The sequence below is a fragment of the Metarhizium brunneum genome, chromosome 6 (genome assembly GCF_013426205.1).
Source record: "Metarhizium brunneum chromosome 6, complete sequence".
Lineage (NCBI taxonomy): Eukaryota > Fungi > Ascomycota > Sordariomycetes > Hypocreales > Clavicipitaceae > Metarhizium > Metarhizium brunneum.
In genome coordinates, this window is record NC_089427.1 from 3,633,486 (window position 1) to 3,644,195 (window position 10,710).

Consider the following 10,710-nt stretch of genomic DNA (forward strand, 5'->3'; position numbering starts at 1 on the left):
TTGTTCCCATGGCTCTGTTGCTTACCTCAGTTTCCATATTTATACTATACCGACTTTTGCCATCAAGGTTCTAAAATTCAAGTCTAGTAAGACGTTTCAACTTGTTTATACTTGAGATATAAACTAATTACAATTTTACTTATTCCCTCATAAAATGACTCTCAAAGTGCTTTCACTTGAGGATCCAAACAGCAAGTATCTCTCATGCAAGCCGAGCGAAGACGGCTGGTTCTTTAACCTGGTTGACCTAGACCTTTCCTACAAGTTCTTCGGGGTTTTCTTATAGTTCCAGAAGAAGTTACTTAAAAGGTTCTAATTGAAAGTTTATTAACCTTCATGGGAACGGGTTCTGGTGTGACGGTACCCGCATTAGAGTGGGCTTTACCTTCTCTGTTACGACTCTAGCTTATCAGCGGCAAGTACCTTGGTAATATTATCCGTAACAATATAATTACCGCTAGCGACACTACCACTATTTTAGAAATCAAGGCAATCTCGTTTTACAGTTTTCATGTGAGCGTGTTATTATCCGTTGCCGCAATTACCTCTAAAAACGGAGACTCTCTCTCAAAATTACCCGCCCTCGTGGAGGAAGGGTCCGTCGGTGTGGAAATGATAGCATTATTATATTATTATGCAGAGGCTAAGACGCCCATTGCCTCCATCATTTCTCTGCCTTTTCGTGCCAGAGTCAAGATGACGGTGGCCTTGATCGGACCCCTAACGCAGTTATACGGATTACCCTCGGAGAAGCATTCGTAGAAACTCTTACAACACCCCCACTCATCAAGCGTGGCGGTGTGGTTGGGGTGGACGTATACGGCAGAGCATAGCAGACATGGGCTTGGAGTACTCGGACAACTTGCAAAGGATCAAAAAAGTTCAGAAACGCCATCGGGGTTTGATGACGCACACATACAAGGCGAGGGAGCAAAATCTCGCTTATCCGCGCAAGCCCTTGCCTTATTTCTACCTGAAAAGGCTGCATGAAAGCAGCGTGGACCGTGAAAATGTCCAGTGGCAACATCGGTATCTACAGGCTGGGCAGAAGGCGTCATCGCTGCTACCCAGTCAGGCACACACTCTAGGAGAAAGCCCTAGTAGAACAGTAACACAGCAGAGGGCGTACGAAGATGGCGTCGAGATGCAAAATCCTGCGACTTGCAGGGGAGATTTTGGCCAAGATTGTTGTCAGAGAAGCTGAGGCTCCTGAGCTATGGGCGTCTGAGAAATTAATGTAATTTGTCTTCTTGTCAAAGATTACCTGATCTGGCGAGCTGACAACATGTGTGTATGAAGTCGCGATTTATAAAGCCCCAGCTGCCGAAAAGTCAATCACTACAACTCCGAATCTACATGCTAGAAAAGTCAAGTATTATACGAATACTATTTCATGACTAGAGAATACTTTCAGTAAGAGGGTACAAGACGCTGAGCCCTGCGTGCGTGGAATACATGTTAGAACTTAATAACCGGCATAGTTATGCCAACGAAGCATTCGCCTCTTGCGGAAAAAGTGCCTTTTTAACTACCCATGCCAGGATATCAATAAGTAAACTGCTCTTTTTGCTAAAGATATATTTTCACAGCTAGACTGCTACGAGTTAAAAGAAAAATAACGGCTAAAAATAACACAGGACTCAATTCATGCCAAGGAAACTACCACGATAGTGTGGCTGGACTATTAGAATATATGAGCGGAGAGATGAGAGAAAGCAAGGATGCGGCCCAACGCTAGCGTATATCGTCATGCAAAAGGCATTCAAGCTCCAGCTCATGCATCATTTGTGTCGCAAGAATATAGCCACCCCCTTTAGTCTTCTATAGCTCTCTCGTGAGGACTCCTTAAACTGATCTACCTGGAATTAGCACTTAGTAATCCTTTCTCTAACACTTATACACTTGCTCTTGGCTGTACCATCCAAGGTGATAGGATGTGATGCCCCTTATCGCCAGAGCGTTGCAGGGCTCATGTTGGTTGCGTTCTGCCGTGGAAGGTCCCGGTCAATAGCAATGCGTGGATATGGTACCGTATCTTCAAGGAGACTATTGGCGTGGTCGTTAACATGATAGGTTCTACACACCATGCAAGCATTGTGGAGATCTTGCCGATATATTGGACCAATACTACGACGTCGGAGTTGCATTGGCCGAGAGGACAGTGCCTCGTCAGTTCCTGGTTGAGAAATGATTGAATAATAGAGAAATATTATATAATGACACTGCCACTTATAGTATGCTTCTGCCAATACTAGGTATATAGGCGTAAGTACTTTAATAAATATTTGGAAAGCGCATCATTACCCTGTGTAGAGTAGTGTACGTTCTCCATGCTATTGCTCGTAAATAGATCCGGGCGTCTTAGCAAGGGTTAAATGTATTCTCATCATCGAGACCATGGCAGGCTCGATTGAGTGCCTTAAATAAGCTGTGTCATAATTACTACCCTTGTTTTCATTCTATGACTATGTAGTCATGACTCCATACTCCATACTAGTATAGTTGCCTTGTGGGTTATTTTTAGATGGATCGTGAACGCCGTTCAGATCCGCTCAACTCCGCTCAACTCCGTCAATGCCGACATGACCAGCCAATGGGTGTTGAAGGCGTCTTGCATGATGGGGTGTCGCCACAACGTACATTCGGAAGCTCCAAGTATAAAGCGCTTGCTTCAACTACGACAGTCTGCTCTTCTCCTCTCTATACTACAATTTTCATGGCAGAAGACACGCGCACAAGGAATCACATAATCAATTAATACACTGGACAATTACAATATACCAAAGGATTGAATCATCATGGCATCTACCCAGCACAACAGCTACAGTATTGGCCATGCTCTTCCCCAGGTGCAGCATCATGAATGGCGAACGGCCGAGAACAGCGCTGCCCATCTCATTCCGCACCTCGAAACAAGCGCGTCCCAGAATCCGCACCTCAAGCTGCTAGACGTGGGCGCCGGGTCGGGCACCATCACCGCCTCTCTGGCAAAGTACATGCCCGAGGGCCAAGTAACGGCTACAGACATCTCGGACGACATTCTACAGCGGGCACAGTTTCACGCAGCGAAGGAGGGCGTCAAGAACATCAGCTACCAAAGGGCGAGTGTCTATGAGCTTCCCTTTGCCGAATCGAGCTTTGACGTCACACACGCGCACCAGGTCCTCACGCATTTGGATGCGCCCGTCGATGCCATTCGCGAGATGCTGCGGGTGACCAAGCCAGGCGGAATTGTGTCTCTCCGGGAAGCGGACTTGCGCATGTGGTGCTTTTGGCCAGAGGTGCCGGCTCTGCAGCGGTTTCACGAGCTCAACCTTGAGCAGCACATTTCCAACGGGGCGAGCGGCACGGCGGGGCGGGAGCTGCTTTCCTGGGTGCTGAAGGCTGGCGCCAAAAGGGAAAACGTCGAGATGAGCTTTGGGACCTGGTGTTTTGGCTCGGACCGAGATCGAAAGCCATGGAGTGAGTGCATCGCACAATGTCGATCGAGTTTGGCCGCTAATATTTTCTGCCTAGGTGATTCCATGGTGGAGCGTCTGCAGAGTGGTCCGGTGTGGGGGAAGGCGCTGGAAAACGGAACTGTGAAGAGGGAGGAGGTTGAGGAAATGGTGGATGCTTGGAAGACGTGGGCAGCGACAGAAGATGCAGTTTTGGGCATCGTGAATGGCGAAGCAATTATCCGCAAGGCATGATGGATTGCCGATGCATCTAGCTAGCTACCAGTGTCAGTTGTTAATATGGAGCTTGAAATAGAAACGGTCAGAATACACAAATGTTGTCGCGCGAGTGATTTTAATGGCGCCGTGCTGATTGACGATGATGGTCGAGAAGATAGATGGTGGTGCATGGTGATGAGAATCATGACAAGGTGGGGCAGAAGCGCGTGCCACCTCCAGTCAATGCTCTTTACGCGCGCAACACCAAAAAACGCGTCTGCAATCGTCGCGTTCCAGCTCATTGACCCTGGCTTGTCCCACCTCCACTCCGTTACCTAGGCGCCCTTCAAATGTTGGCCATTTTGACCTCGCATCTTTTCTTGCCCTGCATAATCACGACTTCCATTGCTCTTGCATTTTCAGCACCGCGTCATACTGCACTTCCAACGCAACTTTTTTTTTCACTTTTCAGGCAAGGCAACCACAACGGCCACCTTGATCCCATCTATTCTGCCTCGCAGCCTCCTTGCACACCAGGGCCGACTGCAACCGACCTTTCTCGGAAACGCGCAAACGAGTAGACGCACTTCCCTCGATTTCGCAAGATGCCTCGCCCAGCAATCAGAAGGCGGCAGGCCGTCGAATCCGTGCCTTCTGCCAATCCCATCACCAACTTCACACGCGTTGCCAAGACGCAAACATTGCCCGATGCAGCCGCAAAATCGGCCGTCGTCGTGGAAATACCTGCTCCCAGCTCGTCACGCAAGAGGAAAGCAAGCTCCATCGAACAGGACACCGACAGACGACTGGCACGACGCACTGTTTCTTTCCCTCCCAGCAGTGACGAAGACGAGAAGGAGCACACCTCCTCGAAGCGTCCAAGACGGGCCGGGCCATCTGCCGCCGCGGAATGCATCCGAGTCTCTACCCCCAGCAAGGGAAAACACACGGCCAAGGCGACGCCGTCTAAGACAAGGACGGCCCACAGACCAAGCCAGTCCACCATCATCACCAAGGCCATACAACAAGAGAAGAAGATCCAAACCAAGATTGACGTCCTCTACCAGAAAAAAGCCGACAGAGCCAAGGCCAACGGAGACGACAAGTCCCTGCCGCCGCAGCTGGTCGACCTGATTGCCCTCAACAAGGCGTTCCTCAAGACCATCATGATTCAGATTTCCCACAGCGGCAGCACAGCGCCCATTGACATCAGGGTGATTTCACCAAACGTCTCGCGAACATGGGGGAAACGACAAGTCACCGTGGACGACATCCGACGGTGCATTGCGATCCAGTCCCACGGCAGCGAGGACTCCGCATCACCATTCATCATCACCGACTACGGACGGGGAAGAGTCTGCGTCGAGCTGGCCCACGGCGTCTCGGCAGCGTCCATCAAGGAAGACGTTTTAAACAGACAATTCCAAGACAACATCCGGGCTCTATGTGCCGAAAAGGCCACGGACGAAATGACAGACGTCCACGTCCCCCTGCAGAGCCTGTCCCTGTCCGACCTCCCCCAGGCCGCCATCACCACCGTGGGCAACGGGCTCAAGGCGAACCCCCTCATGGCCAAGGGCCAAAGCCTGCTCTCCGAGCTCAGGGGCGGCATCGCAGCCAGGCAGCAGGAGAAGCGGGAAAAACAGCAGGCGCAGAAGCCCCCCTTGCTCAACCCCGACGGCACCAAGATGAGTCTCCTCGACCGCCTCCGACACAAGCAGCTCGCCAGGGCGAACGAGCCCGTCCCGCCCTCCGGCCCCGAGCTCCAGCGACGCGCCGCCCTCAACCGCGTCGTCGACGTCGCCGCCACCATCTCCATGCTCAGCCTGTCGAACCCGCTGTCCCTCCCCCGGCAGGCCTTCGCCATGCCCGCCATATCGGACAAGCTCAGGGACTCGCTGCGCGTCCCGCTCTCCGCCGAGGAGGGCGTCGCCTGCGTGCGGCTCATTGCCACCGAAGTCGCGCCCGAGTGGCTGCGCATCGTGGCCATTGGCGGCCGAGAAAACGTCGTCATCCAGCGGCACGGCCAGCCCGTCGATCGAGTCATCCGCGAGCGTGTGCAGAAACTGCTCGCTGCGTGAGCACGTGCATCATTTACATAGTTCTACCAAGATACCCGCGCATTGCACCGACTTTGAAGTTGGGAAACAAGGAGGCTTTGGAGGCATTTTACTTGACGGAGCGTTGGATAGATCATTGCATGGCATTGGCGCATTTCATGTCCAGATGGATATAGTTGAATACAAACGATTTTAAAGCTGCATTTCCCCCCCTGTGCGGTGGTGAGCCCGGAAACTCCGTGGACCCACGGCCCGTGATCCAGGTTCCCCGGTGCAATGGGTCACATCCGCGCTCCGATCGCCGGTGATCGGCCAAATGGCGATGAGTATGCAATGACAACAAGCAGTGTGCCAAGCCGGCTACTACCTACGGCTTAATGCATCACAGTCTCCAAATACCAACCAAGTCGCAAGAAACCTGGTGTTCAGGATACGGCAGTCCTTGCCAACGGTTGGTGTCTTAACTATGCCTCGGCAATGCCGGATATAACACGGCCGTAGAAGCATCCTGTACACCAAAGTTTTTCAAGTACTAGCCGGATATGGAAAATGTGCATGTGTGTGTGTTTCACGTCGAGTCCGCGCTGCTAGTGCATCTGTCGGAAATTCCCCGTCCCCCCATTCCGAGGCGTAGTGACAATTTCCTCCGGACTGGCGGCCGATGACCGGGGTGAGGCACGGAGACGGCACGGACGAAGCTACTTGATCGGCGACTTGGTCGTCCATGGATGGAGCCCCAATGGGGGGAGAATTTTGTTGCCGTGCCTCCCATTGGGAGGTTGAGGACCCGGGGGGGAGGGGGGCAAGAGTTGAGTTTCATTTAAATCCTCTCCTGCGTCCGCTTTTGCGCTTTGCTCCCGTTCTTCTAGCCCTCAGCTCCGCTCGATTGGTGTCTTGAGTCACCTTTGTTCTGCAGTGGGCTGTTTCTACGAGACAACTGTAAGTAAGACTTTGCTGAACTTCGATGAGGTTGTTTAGTTGTGGCGGATATTGTTCCGCCAAACACTTGAACCCAAGGCGCCAGCGTCACTCGGCCTCACACAAGACGGCATACTCATGAGCAACTGCTGCAAAATGGCTCACCCAAAAGCAACGGGGCCAACACCTCGTCTCACGTCGATATCACACCAATCCGACAACACACCAGAGGCATACCGTTCCATCTCTCATGTGTCGGGCCACGACTTGCAACCCCAGGCCTTGACGGCAACTGTCGACGAAGACACATCCGAAATCTACAATCGCCTCTCGCCACGTCGCAAGACCATTATTGTAGCGGTCCTCTCGTTCTGCGCCTTCCTCTCCCCCATTTCTAGTACTTCCATACTCGCCGCTACTCCCGAAGTAGCAAAGGAATACGACACGACGGGGTCCGTCATCAACGCCTCCAACGCGGGCTACATGGTCTTCATGGGCCTGTCGCCCATCATCTGGGGTCCCATGAGCCAGGTGTTCGGACGGTGGCCCGTCATCATGTTGACGGCAGTGCTATTTTTCCTTCTGAGTCTAGCGACTGCCCTGGCGCCGAATCTGGTGTCGTTTTTTGTATTTCGTGCACTCTCCGCGTTTGAGGGAACGGCCTTTATTCTATTGGGGAGCGCGTGTCTGGCGTAAGTTCATTGCTCGGGCTTCGTCCTTGCACGAGCCCTCGTATGAAAGCTATTTTGTATGGGGTGTCATGGACTAATACTGAGAAGCGACATATATCGTCCTACTGAACGAGGTACAGCCATGGGCTGGTTCTTGTCTGGCACTCTCATTGGGCCTGCTATGGGTCCATTCATAGGCGGTATCATCGTTACATTCTCGTCGTGGAGGTCGATATTCTGGCTGCAAACTGCTCTTGCGGGGACCGGTGTCCTCGGCGTCTTCTTCCTGGTTCCCGAGACTGCGCAACACAAGAAGATCACCGAGTTGGAACATTTGTCTAGAAAAGAACGGCTCAGAGCAATAATGCACATGATCAGTCCCATTCGAGTGCTGAAACTGTTTCGGTATTGGAACCAGGTTCTGGTGGCATGTGCCAGTTCCGCCTTGCTCTGGAACATGTACAGCTTGCTTACACCCATTCGATATGTCCTTAACCCGCGGTTTCACCTGGATTCCCCATTGTTGGGTGGGCTGTTTTATCTTGCCCCCGGAATGGGATATATACTTGGAACTTTCATGGGGGGTAGGTGGGCAGACCGGACAGTTAGAGTATGGGTTAAAAAGCGCAATGGAGTTCGTGTTCCAGAGGATCGACTACGCTCAGCTGTTCCCTTCATGGGTCTCGTGATGCCGGCTTGTGTTCTGATATACGGCTGGACGGTGGAAATGTCTGTGGGAGGGATCCCTGTTCCAGTCATTGCCTTGTTCGTGCAAGGCATCGCGCAACTCTTCAGTTTCCCATCACTGAACACGTATTGTCTCGATGTGATGCCAGGACAGGGAGCTGAAGTCGTTGCAGCCAATTACTTTGTGAGATATCTGGCGGGTTGCATGGGCACGGGGGTGGTACTACCTGCGATTCAGGGTGTTGGAGTCGGCTGGTTCTCTACCATTTCGGCCCTGTTTCTGGGTGCATCTACCATCGGTGTCATGGCCGCCATCAGATGGGGAGAGTCGTGGAGAAAGGCGACTGATGCCAAGTTGGAAAAGAGGTTGCAGGACGATGCCTCAAGAGGGCAGGTGCTTGGGGAGCCAGAGCGTGAACCAAAGGATACGCCGGCAAAGAATGGCGTGCTAGATGATAGACAGCCAGCATAGCAAATCATAGTGAATTGTGATGGCTTTCAATGCAGCTTAGATGTTGAGATATTAAGGATTCGACGTCGCGAAAAGGCGTGTCGAGTTCTAAGGCTGGAGAACGGAGGGATGGGCGTACAGAGTTGCCAGGTGCCACACCATCAAGAGTTACGTGTCAAAAACGAGCCTGCGGCAGGAGCGGCAAGGGGGGAAAGGGGGGGCGCCATGTGTGTGATGAAGCAGCAGACTTTGGACGTTTCCTGGACATTGTTGACATTTTGTGAGTCTCGTACTCCGTACATGTTCTTCCCATCGGATGGTACGGTGATTTGGGGGCGGCAGTAAATTTCGAGATGCAACATGGCGACATGATTGGATGGGACGCAACAGTGGCTACGTCACCTTGGGCTAGTATGGGGAGCTACAGGGAAACCACGAACCACCACGGGGGTCTTGGCTCCCGCTCAACGCTGTTCCTTCCTTCCCCGTCGATAGTTCTGGCCAACTGTGGGTAAACGCGGACCAGGCTTCTGTGAACCATGGAAGGCGAACAAGGATAAAGGTGAAAAATGACGAGGGAAAAAAACAGGGCAACTCGGCTCAAAGTGGTTCCTCACCCTAACATGATGCCCTAATGATATGTCGGGTATATCTCATACCTTGATGTTTTACGTCCAGCTCTTTCATTCCGTCGCTCGCATTTGGTCTGCATGAACAAGGTAGTTTGGTACCCACGATCTCCATCTTTCGACCTCGCTCCACTACTCACTCCTTGCTTGCATTTATTAGGGCGATGACGACGTTTTCGCCCAGACGGAGCAACTACTCTCGGGAAAGAACTCGATTCGTATTTTCTGTTCGCCACCATCTCAGCGCCGACAGCAGATACGATACCGACAGCAGACAAACACAGGCTGGCATGCTCTTGCTCTAGCTGCTTACTAGCACAAAAAACATGAACAAAGTGCCGTGTCGAGCCAAACTGATGCGCACAGGGCTACTATTTCCTTCAGATACTCCAGTAGTTCAGTGCGTCGGAATGTTCTCTGCTAGAACTGGCGGCCACCACTGCCGTACTCCCGTAACATGAACAAAACTCGTCCTGATTTGTTGTCCATCTGAACATTCTGGGCCAAGGTGCCGCGCCATCCCCTGGTCATTTTTAGCACTGGTTCGGGGCGCAAACGCTTTGTGATAACGTTTGAGTTCAAGGCCGCGTGGCTGGAAAGTATGGCGGCTCCACAAAGACGCCGTACAGGAATAAACGAATCAATGGCTTAGTATGGACTGTGGCCGGTTTTGCCGTTGTCAGAGGGTCAAAGGGGTCAAAGGCGACTGCAGGGCTTCCGGCCATTCCTGACAGACCTGCGCGAACGCTGTGCGTCAAAAACACAGTCGCAGAGTCGATCCCTTAGTCAGAGACAAGGATCTTTTGGCTTCTGTGATACTTGGCCGTGGCCTCCATCAAAAGCGAAAGACCCAATCGTCTCAAAGGGTAATCTCAAGCCATGGCCCTATGGCCGTACCTCTTAAACGCCTCGGCGACTTCTTGAGCATGAGGGCACAGTGGGATGTGTGGAGAGGGTAGAATCAATGCAGCCATGAAGTCCGGTTGTACATGGCCCTCTGCGGCAGTGCGGCATTACAGCAGCAGCGGCTGAAAGGATTGCGTATGTTTCTGACGGGCCATGTTAAATAATACGATTCAAGCGTCTGGACGTCGTAGATATGGCAAAGGCGGTCTCGGCTAGACTCATTTCGACCGTCATCGGCCTTGATCCGAGCATTCAAGTTGGTTGCTGCTGAGCTTGCTAGAGTAAGCCTATCCCGATGCCATGCCGCCCTCTCAACTACTCCTCTGTTGCTATTTTCTAACCCCCCTTAAGCCATCTTGACATCCATCCCGGCACCACGAATCTCGCCTCCAAAGCCTGACCCATCGGGGCATTGCTAGGCCTCTGTCGAATCACGGCGTTGTCCTGGCCATCAAGTTCCACTCTTTTTCTCACCAAGGCCGGTTTTACGAGTTGTTGATCCTTGGACTGTACAGTCAATATTGTTGGTTCCTTCCTTGTTGTGTCTTACTTTTGCCTTGATCTGCTTTCCTATTAGTTTCATGTGTCCCTCCGCGGCTATTGCTCTGCATCTGAAAGCGTTTCTTCCCAACCACCCTTCACCTTCAGCATACACTCATCATCGCTGTCGCCTTTAGGTTTTTATACCGTTTCATTTTTCTTAAATCTTGGTTTCTTCATTTTTCGCAATTA

At 51.9% G+C, this 10,710-nt stretch overlaps 3 protein-coding genes across 3 annotated transcripts; all 3 read left to right on the forward strand.

The window, feature by feature from the left end:
- Nucleotides 1–2,798: 2,798 nt before the first annotated feature.
- On the forward strand, nt 2,799–3,692 carry G6M90_00g104280 (uncharacterized protein; the record flags this gene model as incomplete). The annotated part of the gene is made up of 2 exons (XM_066131640.1): nt 2,799–3,462; nt 3,517–3,692. 2 exons carry the CDS (start codon nt 2,799–2,801, stop codon nt 3,690–3,692), a joined length of 840 nt encoding a protein of 279 aa, XP_065987684.1.
- A 569-nt stretch (nt 3,693–4,261) lies between these two features.
- On the forward strand, nt 4,262–5,737 carry G6M90_00g104290 (uncharacterized protein; the record flags this gene model as incomplete). The annotated part of the gene is made up of 1 exon (XM_014685939.1): nt 4,262–5,737. The coding sequence occupies one exon, from the start codon at nt 4,262–4,264 to the stop codon at nt 5,735–5,737; it is 1,476 nt and encodes a 491-aa protein (XP_014541425.1).
- A 1,053-nt stretch (nt 5,738–6,790) lies between these two features.
- Nucleotides 6,791–8,464, forward strand: ITP1_2 (Itaconate transport protein; the record flags this gene model as incomplete). Its single annotated transcript, XM_014685940.1, has 2 exons — nt 6,791–7,326; nt 7,414–8,464. The coding sequence occupies 2 exons, from the start codon at nt 6,791–6,793 to the stop codon at nt 8,462–8,464; spliced, it is 1,587 nt and encodes a 528-aa protein (XP_014541426.1).
- Between the last annotated feature and the right edge of the window lie 2,246 nt (nt 8,465–10,710).